The sequence below is a fragment of the Chinchilla lanigera genome, unplaced genomic scaffold (genome assembly GCF_000276665.1).
Source record: "Chinchilla lanigera isolate Chin_1 unplaced genomic scaffold, ChiLan1.0 scaffold00015, whole genome shotgun sequence".
In the NCBI taxonomy this organism is placed as follows: Eukaryota; Metazoa; Chordata; class Mammalia; order Rodentia; family Chinchillidae; genus Chinchilla; species Chinchilla lanigera.
This window is the reverse complement of record NW_004955416.1, coordinates 14559054-14580429: the sequence shown is the minus strand read 5'-3', so window position 1 is coordinate 14580429 and position 21376 is coordinate 14559054. Positions and strand designations below refer to the sequence as shown.

At 39.9% G+C, this 21376-nt stretch overlaps 1 protein-coding gene across 1 annotated transcript in view; it reads right to left on the bottom strand.

Annotated features, from left to right (window-relative positions):
* The window catches only part of Iqgap1 (IQ motif containing GTPase activating protein 1), a 93404-nt gene that overhangs the window by 71602 nt on the left and 426 nt on the right, over positions 1-21376 (bottom strand). The window contains exon 2 of the mRNA XM_005381503.2: positions 19690-19789. Coding sequence (XP_005381560.1) covers positions 19690-19789 — 100 coding nt within the window. The remainder of the gene's footprint in view (positions 1-19689; positions 19790-21376) is intronic.

The window sequence follows — 21376 nt, the reverse complement described above, 5'->3', positions numbered from 1 at the left end:
TAGAGAATGTTACACTAAGTCAGTGATGGTGAAATTCTGGAGCTTTCATCTAACAGCCCACTGCAGCACGTGTGCCAAAGGTTCACCATCACTGTACTAAGTTTTGACATCAGACCACCCTATATGTGATCAGAACTCTTAGCTATGACCACAAATGAGCCTGATGACAAAACTTGTTCTGAGGAAGGTGAAGGAGGGTTCTTGGTCCTTCCTCTCACAAGGGGTATAAGCAAAATTTCAATAGATAGCCAGGCTAGCCTTAAACTCAAGATCCCCTGCCTCAGCCTCCCAAGTGCTGGGATTGATTACAGGTATGCTGACTACCACCTGGCAGGATATAAACATTCAACATTTTCTCTTTTAAGTTTTAACCTTAGAACTTCTTTAGCAAATCTAACTCAAACATAAGATTTTTTTGAGGGTACCAGGAATTGAATTCAGGACCTTGCGCTTGCCAAGCAGGCACTGTGCCACTGAGCTATATCCCCAGCCCAAAGAGAGAGGGAGAAGCAGAGGAAGAGGGAGTGGGAGAGGAAGAGTGGGAGGGAGGGAGGGAGAGAAGGAGAGAGGGGGAGAGAGAGAGAGAATGAGAGAGAGAAAATGAGAGAGACAGAGTGAGAGTGAGAGAAAGAGGGAGAGAGAAATCTGAAACAACTACTGCACAGGAAAACTAACATTTAATGGTACACTTTCTAGGTTTTTGTTTTTGTTTTTGTTTTTTGTCTTCTTGAGACAGGGTGTTGCTATGCAGTTCAGGCTGGCCTTGAGCTCACTTTGTAGCCCAGGTTTGTCTTGAACTCAGCCATCCTCCTGCCTCAGCCTCCTGAGTGCTGGGATTACAGGCATGTGCCACCATGCCCAGCTAATGGTACATTTTCAATATAAATAAAACTAAGAAAAACTTTTGATAATACCATATAGTAGATATGAAGCTAAATAATTAACATGTCTTATCTCACCTGATCTTTTTAACAACCTCAGAAGGTAGTGCTACTGTTCTTATTTTACAGATTAAAAAAAAAAAAAAAAAAAAAGGCAACTGGGTTCCAAAAAGTAACCTGTCCAAGATTACATAACTAGTAAGCTTATGCTGACCTAAATTGGTATGATTCCAAAGCCTGCTCTTAATTGCTACAATACACTGGCAACACAGCAAGACACTACCTCAAAAATAACAACAACAACAACAATAGTAACAGCATCTCCTGAGCACTAACAAACCTCAGGCTCTGGCGCTGGTCTTCCTGAAGCATCAATTCCACAGCACAGCACAGCACACAACCACACAAACAGCCTCATGCTGTCAAGCATTGAGAGCAGCCTAGGAAGTATTAAACATGGTAAAGGTGACACTTATTGTGAAAACTCAGTGTTTATGTAAAAGACTATCGTTAATTGGAATGATTGACGCTGTGGACTAAACCCAGGGCTTTTGCACTAAGTGACATTACCAGCTCTTTTTTATTTTGAGATAGGGTCTCAGTAAGTTGCTAAGTTACCCAGGCTGGGATCAAACTTGAAATTCTCCTGCTTCAACTACGATTACAGGCATGCAGCACCACACCCATCTTGGTCTGTTTATATAAAGTTTTGCTTCATGTACATTTTAAATCAATTATCAAAACAATTATCAACTTTGAGAGCTGCATGTTTATTCAAGAAACACTTCTGATTTCTCTGTGTAACATTTATTAGTGGTGCAATATGTGCTAAATGCCAGTCTCTACTTGCAAGGAAATCACTCTGGGAAGACAGATGCTTAAACAAGTAGCTACAGAAGGATATTTCATCCAGCTTTGTCAGCTGAACACCATTTCGAGGTGACAGATGAGAAAAGGAGACCTCTAAATCAACATAAACAAAGAGTAAATTATCATGAAATCAAAAGGCACATTCTGGGAATAACAAACCACTGTGGGAGAGACTAGGTAGAGATGCATCTGGACCATCAACCTGCAGGCAATGGAACCCCCAGAAATCCTGCAGCAGAAGAGAGACCTGGTCAGATCAAGGCTCAGAAAAGTAACAAGGATGAGAAGAGGGACAACAGATTGAAGAGAAGAAAATTAGGCAGCTCTTTGAGGAGCCCACAGGAGAGGTACTGAGATCTTTAACTGGAGCAACTGAGGAACAAAAAGGGGAGAAGCAATTGTGGAGGGAGATGTGATTCAAAGTGATGATCTGTGGGGGAGGGGGATGAAAGATGACTTCATAGATGAATGGAAGGGTGGTGGTAGTTAAAGTTAGCTTGTGAATTTGCATCTTGCAATTAACCTGACACCAAATCAATTACATTTAAATATGTATATATAAAATATAAGTAGTTGTATAATCTTAAAATGGGAAAGGAATTTACAAACTAGACTACAAAAGCACAAATCAGAAGATAAACAAATTAGCTATGTAAAAGGTAATCTTCTGTAAGTAAATTTTTAAAAAATTAAAACTTTAAGAGGAAAAAAACTACATAAAAAAATTGTAACATAACAAAGGGCTAACACTCTCCTATAACCTATATTTTTTTTACGTTTTTAAATACTCAAAATAAAATGACAAGTGTTTCACCTGAAAATTGCACTAGAAACACACATATGTAACTCATAAAAGAAGAAACATGAATGGCCAGCAATTATATGAAAATCTCAGGCTTACTACTCTACTAATCAAGAAGATGCAAATTAAATAATTACTATCTCCAGCTATAAAAGTACCAAAGATTTTAAAAAAAGAATAATTTATTATCCACTATGCAGGGAAAACCTACATTCTCACACAATGAGAAAAAAAAGCTGGTACCATGTACTATCTATGCACCATGTATCTAGCAAACTTACAGAAACTTCTATAAAAGGAAAAAGTCTTATTTTTAAAAAATGATTTGGTGACTTGTGGCATGGATGACTAAGTAAAAGACAATGCCATTGAACAAAACCAGGGACACCCACAGAAGCAGGAGAGGATGATAAATTCATGTCTGAAACATGTTCAGCTTGAAATGTCAACTGGACATCCATGTAGCAACATCCTGCAGGCATTTCAACACACAGTTCTTAAAGTCACAAGGGAGACCAGGGCCTGAAAGTGGCACCATTTTCAAATCAGGGAGGAGAGGACCTCGCCAGGGAAATAAGTTGTAGAGGGAGAAGTGACAAAGGCAAAAGACTGCGCTCTAGAGACCACCCATGGTTAACAGGTGAAAGACAGTCACTGCAGCAGGCAGATGAACATCAGGAGAGGATCCCAAGGACACAATCAAGGGAAAAATGTCAGGAATGTGGAACATATCCCCACCTTCCCCTGCAGAAGTGGCTGGAAAGTAAGGAAGAAGGCCTCTCCACAGAGGAGTGCTGAGGCAGGAAGCGGACAATATAACCACCACACCAAAGGGAAAGTCCAAGTGGAGAAGGATATGCAACAAATGTAGGTTTACTTTCCAAAGTAAGAAGAGTTTTCTGACAGCCCATCTGTGGTGGAACTGCCACTGAAATGCAGACTTTCATAAAATCCCTTCCTGCAAAGATCATGAGGGAGGCTGACAAGATGCTATAGGAAATACAAAGGTCAGGACCCGGAAGGAAGGAGCACCTCCAGATGAGCGAAGGTAGATGCTGGCTGTGAGCAACTGCAAGAGGCTTGCACGCTAAGCACAAGGAGTCTGCCTTTCAGCTTGTGTTGAGACTTCCTGGTGGTGCTCTTCCTGGTGGCCAATTCTTAGACCACACCCCCAGAAGACAAGCATGGGAGAAAGTTATGTCAGATGTCCTGAAACACCGTGGGTTGGACAAGAATGGCAAAATTAGTTGCCTTTATCTGGAGTGCCCCTCAGATAAACGGTAGTGCTCGGGTTTTTATGGCCAGCTATTTTAAGAGATGCTACTGTGGCAATGGTATCTGACTAGAAAATAAGTCACTGTTGAGTTAATAAAAGATATAAACAAGGAAAATTTTTAAAAGAGAGAGAAATTGAGAGAATGGAGAGTTAATCTGAGGTGGTGGCATGTCCAGGGAAGGTGTTTTGTTTGGTTTGTGTTTTTAATGATTATAGAAAAAGCACACATTTGCAGGCTGTAAGAAAAAGAAAAAAAAAATGGAGGGACTAAAATTACAAGCAAGGTTCTGAACAGCAGAGGTGGCAGCCTGCTACAGAAAAAAAACATACCCACTTCTTCCCTAAGAAAAGAGGGAAGGAAATAAGAATGAACAAGCATGACTTATAATCTAACTGACCTCTCTGAGCTTCCATTTCCTGTCTGTAAATAGGATTAGGAATGACACCTAACCTCATAAGGCTGTTGTAAGAATTAAATAGGATCATATATACGAAGCACTATAAAGGCTCTCAATAATGGTAGCTATATATTTGTGCATGCATACATGAGTATGTGTGTAAAACAGCTGGATCCTCAGACATAAACCTACTTCTGGAGTCCAATACTCAGTAATTAGAAAGTATCCGTCTAGCCGGGGATATAGCTCAGCGGTACAAGTACCTGCCTGGCAAGTGCAAGGTCCTGAGTTCAATTCCTGGTACGAAAAAGAAAAAGAAAACAAAACAAAACCAATGAGTTCTGCCTCAGCCTCCCAGAGTATCTTAGCTATTTTAACCAGGCGTGGTGGTGCCCGCCTGTAATCCCAGCACTTGGGAGGCTGAGGCAGGAGGATCGTCATGAGTTCAAGACCAGCCTGAGCTACATAGTGAACTCAAGGCCAGCCTGAACTGCATAGCGAGACCCTGCCTCCAAAAATAGAAAGAAAGAAAGAATCTGTCTACCTTGTGTTACTGGTAACACTTTTTTTTTTGTTTTTGGGTGGGTTTTTTTGACACAGTATCTCACTATGTAGCCCAGGCTGATCCCGAACTCACAGAGATCTTCCTGCCTCAGCCTCCTGAGAGTGCTCAGATTACAGGCATGAGCCACAACACACAGCCTGATAACACTTTTCAAAGGAAGTTAATAGTTGGCCTGTACACTGTACCACTAGCAAGACAAAGAAATGACTAGACTGAACTCTGCTGTTATAAGCTTTAAAACAAGCCCAGACCAGGAGCACAGTAGGAAAGAATCAAGGTGGGAATCTGAATGAGGGGTCTGTGGAGAGGAAACCAGTTGAACAAGTTCTGCAGAGCACATGACTCCAGCGGTTTCCAGCTCTGTGCAATACAGAAGGGGAACACACCAATGCCGGAACTGACTCCTCCAAGCCACCAAGATTCAGTTCCTCCAGGAACAGCTCTCTGCAACCACACCCATCCTGCAGCGCAAACTGCCCCGTACTGCTGTACTCTCAGCAAATAACCTCCAGGATTCAGCCACTGTCTTTACCCACAATTTGGATTCTACTAAACCTCTAAGGCATCTGAGCAACACCTAGGCACTGGAAGCAAAGAGCCTAGGAATTTGAGCATGGTATGGCAAGCGAAAGTCTTGGAAGAAAGGAATGTGGAGGACTCAGAAAGCACTTTTCATCACAGACGGGCAGGGCATGGGAAAGGGCTTCCCAGAGAATGGCTTCAGGGCTGGAAGGGCTGGTGCAGGACTGGGAAGAGATGTGACCGGGTAAACACGTCAAGCCCGAGAAGAGTGTGTGCAGACATTTCAGGGATTTGAAACAGGAATGAGCAGTGGGATTTGACAGAAAAGATCACGCTGAGCAGGATGAAGAAGGGGCTAGGGAAGGGAGAGAAGGCACTAAAGAAAGTACTGCAATGACCAAGGTAAGGAACAGCAAAAACTTGTTTTCCAACTCTCATCTTCAAAATGAGATCTCCTGATAGCATGTTTTGAAAGAAACTTCTGAGTATAAACTAAGCCAATGGGGTAACCTACAGGAATAAGGAAAAAATAGGAATGTTTTTCCTCTCTCAAGTATTTAACTTCTGTGTTTATACCTAATACAGACCCATCCCTGAGAAAATCATTTCATTGTTTGCTGAACTGAGCAGAATAAGTCTTCTTGCCAAAATTAAATGTGTAATTGTTATCACATTTCAATAGGGTCCCTGGTCTTATTAGGGTGATGGAAACCAGACTTCAGTGATGAGTTGTGCAACTAAATGTACTAACTACTGAACTGTACATTAAAACAGGTGAATTGTATGGCATATAAATTCAACCTCAGAAAAGTTTTTTTTTTTTTTAATTAATGGGATTAACTACCTACATCCAGACCCTGCCTTCAGATCCACAGCCTGGCAAAATATTACCATGTCCAATGTGTCTACCCTACCCATCCCTGTCTACTTCACCATACATCATGAACATGAAAGACCTTTTAATCTTGAGAAAAAAATTCTGAAACTAAATTTAAACTAGACAACTTAGTTTCAACAGCTACAGCCCACTCCTTACTAATTGTGAGCAACTCATGAAAAGAGGTGACAGTCAACTACAAAGTGAAAGACAAGTACATATTTCTTTACAAAAGCGAGCCTCTGCTACAGCTCTAGGAGACAAGATGGGGGGGGGGGCTTTACAACAAGCATACCACACCCATCAATTCAGATCTATTCCTTAAAGAAAAGAGAGCAAGAAAAGGCTTTCCATGATCTAGAACACTGAGGGCAAACTTTTTAGACAAGTGCCCAAATTGCAACCCAAAACCCACCTACTTATTGCAAAGTGCCAACACTGCAATTAAACCTGAATACTGAGGTTTTAGTTTAGGAAAAAAAAAAAAAACAACTTATACATTAACATCTTTTGTCTTAAAAAGAAAACAAATAAGCTTGTCACCCCTGATCCACAGTAACGACATGGTCCTTGTCCTCTGGGGCTCACTGCATGTTAAGGAAGAGAAATGTATGAGTCCCTGTGAGAAGCAATGATAAAAGGGTATCCACATGAGCTTCTGGCAGGAATGCTAACTGAAGAGGAGAAAGAACGGGCTTGCATGGGGTTTTTTTTGTTTTTTTGAGACGAGGTCTCGCTATGTAGTTCAGGGTATTCTTAAACTCACTATGTAGCCCAGGCTGGCCTTGAACTCATGGTGGCAATCCTCCTGCGTGAGCTTTCCAAGTGTTGGGATTACACTCCTGTCCGTTAGTGTCTGAATTCACTGACTACAGGGCCAGGGATATATAGCTCAGTGGCCAAGCGCCTACCTGGCAAGTGCAAGGTCCTGAGTTCGATTCCCAGTACAAAAAAAAAAAAAATTAATTCACTGACTACAGCTCAGTAATCAGATCTAACCAAATGGTACAGTTACAGCTTTAATTTAAGTTCTCCACACCAGAAGCCTGAGAACTCAATAAAGAATGGAAAAAAATTAAAACAATTGAGTATTGACCATGAACGTGTCTCAAATTACTACTTCAAATAGTCTCTGAAATTTGAGAGATGCAAATTAAAACAACACTAAGATTCCATCTCAAAAAAAAGTCTCTGAAATCCATAACACTAAGAACACAGTTTCCCAAACTAGAAAACCCGAAACACTAATCCTAAGAAAGACCCAGAGTGGGAACGGGTTGAAGGTTAGGTCTGAAGAATACTGCAGAGATTAATACCCCATCCCCCACTTGGAAAATCAGAATCTCTGGCTCTATGATGAAGGTTCTAAGTAATCAGCCAGTTAGCTATTTCAACACTTAGGAGGCTGAGGCAGGAGGATGGTTGCAAGTTTGCCAGCTTGGGCTACAAAGTGAGTTCAAGGTCAGCCTGAACTATATAGTGAAACCTTATCTTAAAAAGACAAAAATAAATAAATAAATTCCACACCATATACTGGAGTATATGCCACATATTTCATAAGCAAGACACTGATGATGGTCAATATTGAAAGTATTGTTCCAAAGTTAGCTAGGCATGCCTGTAATCCCAGCACTGGGAAGGTTAAGGCAGGAGGATTATTGTGAGTTTGAGGCCAGTCTGGGCTACATAGTGAGTTCAAGGACAACCTAAACTACAAAGTGAGATCTTTTCTCAAAAAAAAAAAAAAAGCCCCCCTCCCACCAAAAGTCACCTGGAGGAAAAAAATAAAATAGGGTTCCTGCCTCAGTCCTCACACCAAAATAAGCTCCAAATGGATCTAAGCGTTAAATGCTAAAACACAATACATTCTAAAATATATGAAATAAAACAGCCTATGTCCTTGATATTTAAATAATTCTTACAAATCAATTAAAAAGTCTAAAGATAGAAAATGAGCAAAATATTTTGCCAATACAGTTTACAGGAAAAGAAATACAAATAAATGGCTTATAAACATATGTAAAGATGCTCACCTTCACTCACAATTAGATAGTCTTCAAATGAAACCACAATAACATTTCCATCTATGAAACTGGAAAATATTTTTAAAAGTTTTAGAATACTCTGGGCTAAGGCTGGGGATATAGTTCAGTAGCACAAGCGCCTGCCTGGCTAGCGCAAGGTCCTAAGTTTGATTCCCAGTACCAAAAAAAAAAAAAAGGAATATTCTGGACTGGTAAATTTATGGAGAAAACAGTCTTCTACATTACTGATAGACAGACATGTAAACTAGAACAATCTCCAAGAAGAAAATGGTAATATTTATCAAGGAACATATATTCCCTTTCAGTCAGAAATTGCACTTTTAGAAATTTATCCTTCAAGCATACTTAAATGTGCATGATGAAATGCACACAAAGTTACTAACTGAAGCCTTGTTCATAAAAACAAAAGCTGGAGTGGGTGGGGTGCGTTTGCCCATGGATGTTTAAACCCATAACTGAAAACTTAGGCAACCATGAAAAATAAAAATGCACTACACTGTATTCATGTGGAATGAGTTTCAAGATGCCAAGAAAAATCTATAGCGTGCAACTAATTCTAAGGAAAAATGATTTGTACTGATATGTGCGGACTATTTCTAGAGGGATATATCATCAGAATAGTGGTTCCATCTGGAAAAGGTAACAGGTAGCTGGACAAACAGGACTGAGAAGACAGATTTTTCTACTGTTACCTTGCACAGTGTCTGAGGTATGCATCATATCACCTGCTGTTTAGTAAGAAAAATGCTTAAAAAAAGAAAAGAAAACTGCTTTAAATTTTTTTTAAAAGATGAAATCTAAAAAAGTGTTTTTGGGGATTTTCATATTTTTGCAGGAAACTCCCCAAGTCAAGCCATTGTCAAGCACTACCTCTTTGAATTATCAATGATCAAACCAGCATTGCCCAAGCTAATGACACAGCAATGTTGAAAAACATGTTGTCATAAGTCATGTCAGTAAAAGGCAATTCTTGTTTCCTTAAAGCTGTGTTAAGTGCTGTCTAAATGTTATAAAGGGACATGATGATTAAGGATAAATGTACCAATTTTATTTTATTGTTTTCATTTCTTTAATGATCACAGGAGGCTTTTTTGTTTGTTTTGTTTTGTTTTTTTCCGGTACCAGTAATCGAACTCACGACCTTGCACTTGCCAGGCAGGCGCTGTGCCGCTGAGCTAAATCCCCAGCCCCAGGTTTTTTCTTTTTCAATTTTTCCTTTCCTAACTTCACCTCATCCCCTTAATTCCTAGGTTCCTTCTGTTTTGGTGTTTAAAAAAAAAATCCTATTCAACAAAATACTTCCAGGGCCAGGAATATAGCTCAATGGCACAGCGCCTTGCTTATTAGCAAGTGCAAGGTCCTGAGTTCAATTCCCAGTACAAAAAAAAAAAAAAAAGAAAATATTTTTAGGGCAACCCACTCGGGTCCCCTTTTGTCTCTCTCTCAGACAGAAGCTTTCTTTCTGTTCCTAAAATTCATTCTTCAATTTTTAGAGAACATGAACTCATATCAGACGTCTACCAGGTTGGGAGTTTCTTTCCCCTATATCAATAGTCCATCCCATAATCTATAACTGGCTTTGGTTTACTTTAAAGGTAATTAAATCATTTCAACACAAGGATACTGATACACTACCTGAGGATTGTGACAGACTTTACTTCTGTAAAAGACTTAATTACCTAAAACCCGCAATGTTGACCATTAATTTATGCGATCACTAAATAAATAGCATTTCTTTAAAAAAAAAAAAAAAAAAAGAATATTCTTTGTTTATGTTGGTGATCAGTGGCTCCAAGTAACAAGTGGATACTTTTTAACATTCTAGATAAATACCTATCACAAAATCGAGTTTCCTTCTACAAAAAAAACTTCACAGTTCTCCTTATGGCCCAGCATTCTCCCAGTCCCAGACTTCTGCCCCAAGAGCGGCCAAGCCCTGGCTGGCAGCTGCCTCTCCAATGTTCCTTCTGCTTTTCGTTATGATTTCCAATGAGTCAACAGGAAGGTATTCAGCAAAGAAATAGAGGCCTTTACACAAGTCTTTCCTCTGCCTTAGACAAGTCTTTCCTCCGCCCGCAACCCCCAAAAATATAGCTCTTGCCAAATGATCCAAGGCAATTTCCAATCCAATTTGCCACTCCTGTCTGCATGAGGTCACTGTTTAACAAACAAGAACTTGGTGAGAAGGAACACCTTTCTATGCTGAAGATGAAGCTGATAATGGGTTATGAAGATGAAAAACAATCATAAAGAGTCCCACAATCTAAACACAAAAACACATATGACAAATTGGAGATTTGCCTTCATACAGGGTGGTAAGTAGAAGATTCTGCAATCAGAAGCAGGCAACAAGTAGTTGGACACAGCAGCACACAGTGGATGGCTGAGGCAAGAGAATAACGAGTTCATGCTCAGGCTGGGCAACTTAGCAAGACCCTGTCTCACAGTAAACTATTTAAAAAGGGCTGGGGAGCCAGGCACAGTAGCACACACTTGTAATCCCAGCACTCAGAAGGTAGAGGCAGGAGGATGGCCAAGAGTTCGAGCCTAGCCTGGGGTACATAGTGAGTTCAAGGCCAGCCTGAATTTATGTAAAACCCTGTCTCAAAAAAACAAAACAACAATAACAACAAAAAATTGTGCATGGTGGCACGCATCTATAATCCCAGCACTCAGGAAGCTGAGGCAGGAAGATTGCCAAAAGCTTGAGGCCAGGAGGCCTCAACTACATAGCGAGACCCTATCTCAAAAATAAAAATAAAAATAAAAATAAAAAGGGCTATGGGTGTAGTCCAGTGGAAAGGCTAAAGTCTCTGTGTTCAATCCCCAGCCCCATACCACAAAAAAAAAAAAGAAAAGCTAATTATATAAAACATACAAAGCTCTTAGCACAATGTTAGCATGCAGTAAGTACTCAATAAATATCCACTAATGACCACAACCAGGAGCAAGAGCAAGACACTAATTTAGAGACAGATGGGCAATATTTTCAATCATGATGATTTTGCCAATTAGAGTGGGGGGCTGTTTATGCAGGGATTCAAAGACTTTCTTTTAGGTGTCTAAAAGGTAAAAGTATTAAGATCTCTATAATAAAATGGCTTATTGAAATAACCCATTCTTCCCAACATACAATTATAAGAAATTGTTTTAAATCAAACTTAAGCAAGTAAACTTGCTCTTCAAAATAAACCATTAACCAGTTTTCATTTACATGTTTAAAATTTTTTATTCAAAACAGTTAAAACCACTATGAGGAGTTTACAGAAGAAAAATGAAACAGCAGAGCTCTGATTTGATCAGGTAGGCCATGGGACCTCACACTGAGGCACTTCACTGAGCCTGCTCAAAGATATCGTCTCTAGGCAACCAAGTCCCAAATTAAACAAACAGCAGTGGTAATATGAATCACTTCCGGAAGGTCTCACTTTGCCTACCAGTACTTTCTTACACAAATACTTGTAAAGGGGTTTATTTAGGCAGCCCCAAATGGAAATAACCAAAAGTCCAATAAACACTACACAGCTTAAAAATGTTCAAATTAAGTTCTACTACCAACAGGCATCCCCAACTTGCTACACCACGATGCAGAAGAAATTACACAGAAATCACAAACAGGTCATCAGGCCAGGCTGGAAAATGAAATTTTTAGAACATGCCAACTTGGAAACTCAAATGTATTTTTGCTCTTTTGTTGTTAGTGGTTTTTAAATACATAAACATGGTTTCTGCGCTGATTTCTAAGACCAGAAGACATATATGCTAAATTAGGTCAAATTATTGGGCTGCTTAACCTTAGAAGACTTTCGTCTTGACTGGCAGACAATCTATACATTCAGCTGGCCAGTTAACAGGCTTGCTCGTGGTCACCTCCACTTCAACATCTACAGACTACAAGGAGAATTCATGAAGTATTGAATCCAGCCCTCCTGACTACCCAGTCCTTCCTTTCACTTCAACAGGATCTGATTGCCAAGTAAGGTAGCATGAACTCCCAGCAACCCCAGAAGCCAAGGCGGGAGAATCTCTTGAGCCAACAAGACCACCCTGAGTAACAGTGAGAGTGTAACTCCAAAGAAAATGATTTTACACATATCACATTATCTTCATGAACTAACAATTTTACCTTTTAATAAGAGTAGAGGGGGAGAAGAACTTAATAGAGTAGTTCAAAAAGAAAACTACAGGGAGCCAGGGACATAGCTCAGCGGCATAAGCGCCTGCCTGGCAAGCGCAAGGTCCTGAGAGTTTGATTCCTGATATCAAAAAAAAAAGAAAACTACAATAGACAAAGCAACTGCCAGTAACAATGAAGGGGGAGAATCAAGATTATAGAAAATCAAGTCAGTGAAACAAGATATGTGAAACACATCCAGAATGAATAAATGATTTATGTTAAATCATCACTGTTATGATTTAACACAAACAAATGAAATGAAGAACACCACAAAAGAGACTATGCAGATCTAATCCACAAGACAGAAAAAATTAATCAAAACCAATTATTAAAGGTATAATGAATCATTTCCTAGAATTAAGATAAACAAAAAAGACATAAATCAAGAAGAGCGTTGGGCTGGGAATGTGGCTGAGTGGTAAAATGCTTGCCTAGCATCCTAGGCCTCCATTAACACCCTGAATTCAATCGATCCTCTAAAAGAAGAGGTTCAAAGCCAGGAATGGTGGCACATGCCTGTAATCCCAGCACTCAGAAGGCTGGAGCAGGAGTATCACTGCAAGTCCAGGATCAGCCTGGGCTACAATGTGAGCTCAAGCCCAGCCTGAACTGCACCGCGAGACCCTGTCGCAAAAAAACAAAAAATAAATAAATAAAAACTAAAAATAGACTCCACCTTACAGGAAAAATTGCTAAGGCAGTATCACTCCTAAATATAACTTGGGGAAATTTTTATACCTCCAGGAATAAGGATTCCTTATTCTTATTCCTTTCAAATTTAAAAAAAATCAAGTTACTTAGCAAGGAAGTAAAATAAGGCTAGCTTCAGATGTTTCTCAGAAGAAAGGGGTACAAGCAACTTATATTGTATCTATTTAAAAAAAAAAAAAAATCTGCAATCCCAGCACTCTGGAAGCTGAGGCAAGATGATCACCACAAATTGAGTTCGAGGCCAGCTTCAGCTACATAGTAAATTCAAGGCAAGCCTGAACTGCATAGTGAGACCTTGTCTCAAAAAAAAGGGGGAGATCACAAGAGAATAAAAAGTCCAGAATTAAAACTATATTGTAATTTAATATTTGACAAAGTAGACATGTATTGCTAACAGGTAGAAAAAAGATGGCTTAGAAATACTGCAATTCAGCCAGGAATATACCTCAGTGGCACAAGTGCCCACCTGACAAGTGCAAACTCCTGAGTTCAATTTCTGGCTCTAAAAAAAAAGAAAGAAAAAAAGAAATACTACAATTCAGAAACATGATGATATTTAAAGATTTAGATTCTTTAAAAAATTACATCAGCCAGGTAAGGTAGCTCATGCCTGAAAGCCCAGATACTTGAGAGGCTGAGGCAGGACTGAATATTGGAGGCCAAGTTGGACAGCTTAGTGATAGCTAAGCTTAGTGAAGTTCCACTTCAAGATAAAAAATAAAATGGGTTGGGTGTAGATCAGCAATGACATACTTGCTGCCTAGCAGGTGCATGACCCTGAGTTCAATCCCTAGCACCATCCAAAAAATTGAATCATAAAAACACTAATACACTGTAAAACTTCAAATTGTAGAAAGACTTTAAAGAAATTAAACTATCTAAACTTTGAACTGATAGAACAAATTACAAAGAGAGAGATTAACATTTAAACTCCAGCTGCTAGGGGTTTAGCTTGGTGGCACTACACTTGTCTAGCATGTGTGAAAGCCTGGGTTAGATCCACAAGCACCACCAAAAGGATAAATTAAATTAAACTAATTCCATAAAATTTAAAACTATAAACTGGGAGTACACGCCTGTAATCTCAGCACTCGGGAGGCTGAGGAGGATCCTTGCAAGTTTGAGGGAGGCCAGCCTGGGCTACAAAGTGAGCTCAAGGCCAGCCTGAACTGCATAGCAATACCCTGTCTCAAAAAGACAAAAAATAAACTAATAAAACTGTTAAAAATGGAAAAGAAAAAAAAAATTTTAATGGAAAGTCAAGAACAACGTTTGCAGCAAACATGACAGGTCAGCATACACATGATAAGCAAGTTCACAAGTTAGCCTTAGAAAACAAGTGAATGGTATCAACAGAAAATGTGCAAAAGAAAATAAAACTGATAAATGTTTAACTTCTCTAATAATCAAAATATAACTAAATTGGAATAAACCTAAATAAATTATAGATCTTATGTAGACACTGAAAATAGTAATTATGATATAAAACAAAATCTGCACTTGCAATTACATCTAAAAATTATGTAGTTTTTTATCACTTCCTTTTTATAAAATTAATTAGCACTGTATAAAGCATTTTAGATATATAGTACAGCACTAAATAAAAAAAAAAGTCTGAGCACAACCTCCACCCCTACAATGCTCCCCAGGGGCATCTTGTATTAGGTTTTTCCTTAAGACTAAAACTTAAGTATGAGGTGAAAAAAAACTAGATCTACCAACATTTACAACCTTAAAAGTGCCCAGAAAATTCCCTAAGAAAGTGTACTAACACTTTACTATCTTCACAGTAAATATGCTTTTGTCCAAATCCCATGATAAAGAACACATTTACCAGGTGTTTCTGTATTTCACTGTATCAAGCACTTCCCTACAACAACTCTAAAATACACAGTATTCCCATTCTGTGAAGTACAAATTTAGGCTCACTCCCAGGTTACGCAGCTTGCAAAACCAGAATTAAAACGCACTCCTGCCAAAACTCAAAGTCTCATTCTTTTCATTTGCCAAGGCATCTCAACATTCAAGATTTTCAAAGGCGTTTTATTTAGACTTTGTGAATCTGCTCTACCTAATTATAAGTATCATATAGTAGTCAAATGACTTTTCTTAGTAATAATGATAGCTATAACTCCTGGACTGCACTACTTCCAATTTGAGGTGTAAGGAAGGGTGCTGGGGACTAAACTCAGGCCTCTATTGCTAAGTCACAATGTGCTCTACCACTGAGCTGTACTTTCAGGTACACATTTCTTAACTGTAAAATATGTAGTTTAGCTACTAAGTAGGGCAAACAGGTTTTGGTAGCCACACTAAGAAGGAATACTCCCTTGTGTAACATTGTTACTATGTAGAAAACACTTAGTTTCAAGCACTTTAACAAATACACTTGTAAATGCAACCCACTTATTACAGAGTTTGCCTGCACTAAATTAAGCTCCAAAGAAAAGAATGGATATTTCCATTTATGTCACTATTTTAAGAGTTAAAAATAAATTTCATCTCATATTTCCTCTATGTAATTATGAATAGACAAATACCCAACAGGCCACTAAGTAGGTACAGGCTACAGGCTACAGGCTCTGAATCACACTGGATGTTGTTGAATATTTTCTCATGTGTAAAAGGAGTTTGGGTCAATCGCCTAATAATGATCTCCCTCAACAATTAAGTTATACTTCTCCATCTGAGAATTCTAGAAGCTGGTGAGCTTGCTGTTCTTCCTAATTAACGCACCTATCCACTTTGTTTTCCTGTCTCTTAAATGTCGTAACTTCCGCTTTGAGGATCACACTGTGCTAGCCTAGAAATAACCTCATGTTCCTGAAATTCTAATAACATTTAGAGAGAGAGGAGATCTAATGAACTCAATCCAGAAAATGTTCTATGCCAACAATGAAGCTGGGGGAATGGCTCAGTGATAGAGCACTTGGCTGGCAAATACAAGGCCCTGGGTTTGATTCCCAACACCTCCAAGAAAAAAACTCAAAAAACAAAAAGATGTATACACAAAAGAGAATTTGTTCTCAAGAACTGATTTCTTTGCAAGATACTTTTTCAATTCCCCTAAATTACAGAAGGTAAAGTGCTTCTATTCAGTGCTAAGCTCTTGTTAACACCATGTAGTTAGTGACAGGCCACAGCTTGTACTTTCCTCTCTACAAGGCAGGGGTGTCCCTTGATCCAGGGTGTGGGTGTTCAACAAGAGGAAGGGAACCCCATGACAGATTGCAAAGAACATTCCAGGCAATCTGAAAGGAGGACTCCTAAATGGACAAACTCAGGGAGAACTAGAATTGACCTTCCTGCTGTGAACTTTCACCTAACTGAATTTCGTTCCACTGCAGAATGGCTCATACTGTCTCCTCACCTGTAGTCTGCTATTTTGTTACGCTGTTTTGTTCTGACATGTTTTCATCTTGGTGCTTTTTCCTTTCACCTGAAAGCGCCTTCTTAGACTCTTTTTTTTCCACTTGAACCTTCTGATCTTTCTCTACTACTTTCCCCACCAGTCCAAGACCTGAGCACCTACATATCTCACATATTTAAATGTCACCTCCTTCAACTGGGTAAAGATGATACTCACCTCTCCCGTACAAGTGCTTCTTAGCCAAAACAAATGTAAAGCCCAATCAGAAAAGGCCAAAAAAAAAAAAAAACCCAAAAGTAAACTTTTATTTAAGCATAAATAGTAACTTAAGTTTACTTTATAAAGAAGTAATGCGAGAATGGATATAAGCAAAATATATTACATACGCTGACCCCTAGCCCCAAAAAACTGTGAAACTAGGGGGAGTACCAAGTCAAAGTGAAAATGATCAAAATATATGTGTATGTACAAATTTTCCAAAATGAAACCCATTAATCTGTTAAAAACAAAAAAAAAGGGGAGGGGGTGAAAATTTTTAAAATAAAATCTTTTCTATGCTATGTAGCACTCCGTAAAAAGCCTTGAATCCTTACTCATTTCATTAATTTCCATATGAAAGTGCCTTTTCAAATATTAAAAAAAAAGAGCAAAAATCTCTGGATTTTCTATTTCCCAACCACTCCCAGTGCACATTTTTATGAATCATGCCAAAATTTTCCCACTTTACCTCCTCAGGAAATACAAACCCTTAAGCACAACACACTTCTCTCTACACACATTTACATTCACTCTTTCTACACACACTTCTATTCCCAAGAAAGAGCTCTTTAAAGGTACAGGGGAAAATCGAGTGCCCCAGGACACACAATGGGGCCACTGTACTAAGAGGTAGAGCTTTTCCTGGGAGGAGGAGAGGTAGTATTATAAACAGAACTGAAGAGGGGAGCCTTTTCTCCACTGGATCTCTCTGATCTTCATTCCTGACCTTGGATCCACTCTAAATCCAGATGGCAGGGCTCCTCCAATTTAAGAGGAAACAAGACTAGGCCTATCCAATAAGGCGAAATGGGTCTTGTACTAGAGAGGAAGAAAAGCCCAAGGAGCACATAAGATGCAGCCCAGCACCCCACAGGCAACAGAAAAACTGGGGAAAGGGATTCCTAGCTCACAATGAAGAGTAGGCCATTTGTCTGTGATGCATCCAGAACACTTTTTAGGGGTGGCAAGAGTCACACTGCATGACTGCCAGGGATCCTTGGTCCTCTTTTTCTGCCATAACCTGGCCACCAGGTTACTCAGTCCTCTGACTGTAAAATCTAGATGCTTACAAAATTGACTTTCTCAACCAAGTTTTAAACAAAAGGAAAACATACCAAGAAAACACGCTGGGTGTGGTGATGCACTCCTGTAATCCCAGCACTGAAGAGGCTGCAGCAGGGAGTTTGAGGCCAGCCTCTACCACACAGTGAACTGAAAACCAGCTTAAACTTACATAGCAAGACCCTATCTCAAAAAAAAAAAAAAAGACAAAATCACCACACGCAGATTTTCTATGATTATCTCCCTAATATAAACCAGACTTATTTCAACAAGGTCAGGCTAAAGGACACGGTGTATAAAGGCAATCTGCAACTATTATACCCTCCCTTCTAACACAAGCATAAAAAATAAAAGACTATCGCAAATGTACCCACTGTCTAATGTCACTTCCTAACCATGCAAAAGCACCCAACTAAACACCCAGAGGCTAATAGGATTATTTAAAACCCAGGATGTGTTTAAAATAAAACGGGCTACTTCTTTATACTGGAAAAAATGACAGAAAAGACCATATTCTGGAGTAGATCCAAATGAAATGACTGCCCAGTGCAGCACTTGAGGAAAGCAATATGATGGAAAATATAATTTTATTCAGGATACCATATCTCAGAATTAGGCAAAGTCTTAAAAATGTTTGAAATCCTGTTTTTCAATGGGGATAAGGAACCATACAGGACACACTAAAGGATAGAGTTCAGCAGCAGAGCACATGGTTAGCATGCATGAGGCCCTGGGTTCACTTCCCAGCACAACCAAAAATAATACACTTCCATTTAGAAAGGTAAGTGTTACCATCACTAATCCCCATCAATATCATCACTAATACCCCTACTGTCATTTCTTGGTAGGGCTTTAAACTCAGAAAAGCAGCCTACACTAAAGAAGCCACATCAAAATGCATGTTCCCAAGGGAAGGAAGAATGGGACCAGGGAGGGATCTAAAGGGGACTCCAACTGGGTCTGTTTTTTGTTTTTTTTTTTTTTTAGATGAAAAGAGAAGATCTGAAAGGTTAACATGTGTTAGTTCTGAAATACAAGAATGTTGGTTGTATTGTTCTCTGGACTTTCCTGTAGCATTTTAAGATTTCAGAACTATTAAAACAAAAGATAGCACCACTTTCATTAGCCTCATTTAAAACATTCTTAATTTTCATTAAACTTTAATGACAAATATCTTTCATTATCCCTCACTACTCTTTTCCACCAGCACTCACTTACGGACTCACTTATGGAATACATGATCTATAATTACATCTATCTACCCTGGGTCCTCACAAAGGAACATAAGTACAAGAACAAAGGAAATGAATGACAGATAGTAAGCTGACACTCTAAAATTAAGACCACAAGGTCTTGAGGCATCTGAAAAATGAAAACAGTAGTTTTACATCCACATCACAAAGCACGCAGAGGATACTACCTTTGGTAAACAGTCTGAATTTCTCCCAAAAGGATGGACCAACACCCAAAGCCCTACTGTCAAAGCCTTCCAACCTAGTACTCATCCACAAGTCATGGGGGAAGAGATTCAACTCATATATAAATCAAAACCAGTTAGAATCTGTATAACATTAACACCAGAACTCCAGGCCCTAAAAATGCTATTTCTCCCAGACAGTGGGCAGTATCCAACATAAATGCTGTAAGCATAAAATTAAGTAGCATAAATCTGAAAAACATTCAATATACCCAGACATTTATCACAGTGCTTCATCATAATGGTACCTGCTCCCACAAGTAAATACCCTACCTTTACTTACTCCCTCAACCAACACCCCCAGGCCCACCTACAAGATACACAGAGAAATCTTTATCTGTGTTCACATCACATCAAATCCCTTCTCCCAATCTTCTCTCCAGCCAGCCCATATGTACCTCTTTGCTTCTTCTAAATGACAAAGGTACTCATAAGCCACATTCTGCCGTCTCCTTTCATCCATCTCCTCTGCAGTGAGTCTCTCATTATCCAGGACAGCTAAAACATGAAAGAAAGAACGTAAATATCAAGATCTCTAACTTTCCTCAGCGATAAAAGAATGGCACAGCCATCACTTTCTTGCTAGTCACCTAGAAGTCAGGGTAACAAGGTCAGGGTAACAAGGTCAAGGTAACTGGTGGATGTGTAGATAGCCAAGTGTACTAAAATCATTTTCCTTTTTTTTAAAAAAAAAAACCTATGAGGTTAAACTATACTCATCTTGCCCTTTTTACAAATGTATGGTAATATGAACATGGGCTTAATTTTAGTGCAATCTTGAAAACTACTGACTTAAGATTTTGGCTGGGATCTGTCCAAGTCCATCAGAATCCTTTTTTTTGACAGAGCCTTCCTATGTAGTTTAGGCTGGCCTGAACTGGTAATGTAACCCAGGCTGGCCTTGAACTCATAGCAATCCTCCTGCCTCAGCCTCTCAAGTGCTGGGATTACAGGTATGTGCCATCATGCCCGGGCCTGTCACAACTTTTTCTAAAGATCTCATCATATTTTCCCCTATTTTATTAACAACCACAACCAGAAGTTACTGACCACTGAGTGGTACTAACTGAGCTAAGTATTCTGCGTGAACCCACAACAATCCTACTTCAAAGACGAGGAAATTGAGGCTGGGTAAATCCAGCCCCCATGGCGATTAAGAGGAAGGCCTGGATTCCAAGCGAGAGAACCTTTCAGGCCTCTGGGCTTAACCATAAAGCAATCTGCCTCCTCCCCAAACACTCAAGGAATGGATACAGTAAATTCTTAACTTCTTGGGAAGGGGGTCAAGGCCCCTCCCAGTGTGGCCTAAACGATTTTTGGAAACCTTTCCCCTTTTTCCACTGCCCTTCCTCCCACCACAGTGCATATACCACAACGCTCAGTTCCCAACACACACTGCCCCTGTCCTCTTCCATATCTTAGGGTAGCCTCTTCCTTGAAGCCCTGCCTCTGGTCCTACTCTGCCCGGTCAGACTTCTCTGGACAGCATCACTCAAGGCTCTATTCAAACGCCACAGCCCCGTTCGCAGGCCTTCCCCAGCCCCTCTGCCGGCCACGCTACTCCGCGCGCCTCGCTAGCTCTCACATCTCGCACTGCACTGCACGTTACCATCATTAGCTCCTACACCTGTCTCTGACTAAAGCATTCTTTGAAGGCAGGGCCTGGGCTTACTCATCCCTAATTTCACAAACGTGGCACAACACCTCACGTATAACTGTTGACGAGTGGGAATATCCTTTAAAAAAAAAATTCCCAGATATAAACTAAAATCGAAACCCCAAGTAGCCCCCAAAGATCCTCCTGCAGCCAACGGTAACCATCGCCTGCAGTTCACTGATGTCCCAGGGTCGGCCACAGAAAATGAGGAAGTCAAGCGTTTTTGGTGGCCTTTATTTTCTTTCTTTCTTTTTTTAAACTTTCGAAATCCCGACGAAAGAAATGACCGAGATAGTGAAGTGACGAGCCCAGAGCCGCACCTCGAACGTGGCCCGGAGCGGGCGCCTCGGAAGCCGGCAGAGCCCCCGCCGAGGTCCCGGACACGCCCGGCGCCGTCCCGCTGCCACCTCAGCCCGGCCGCCCCCAAA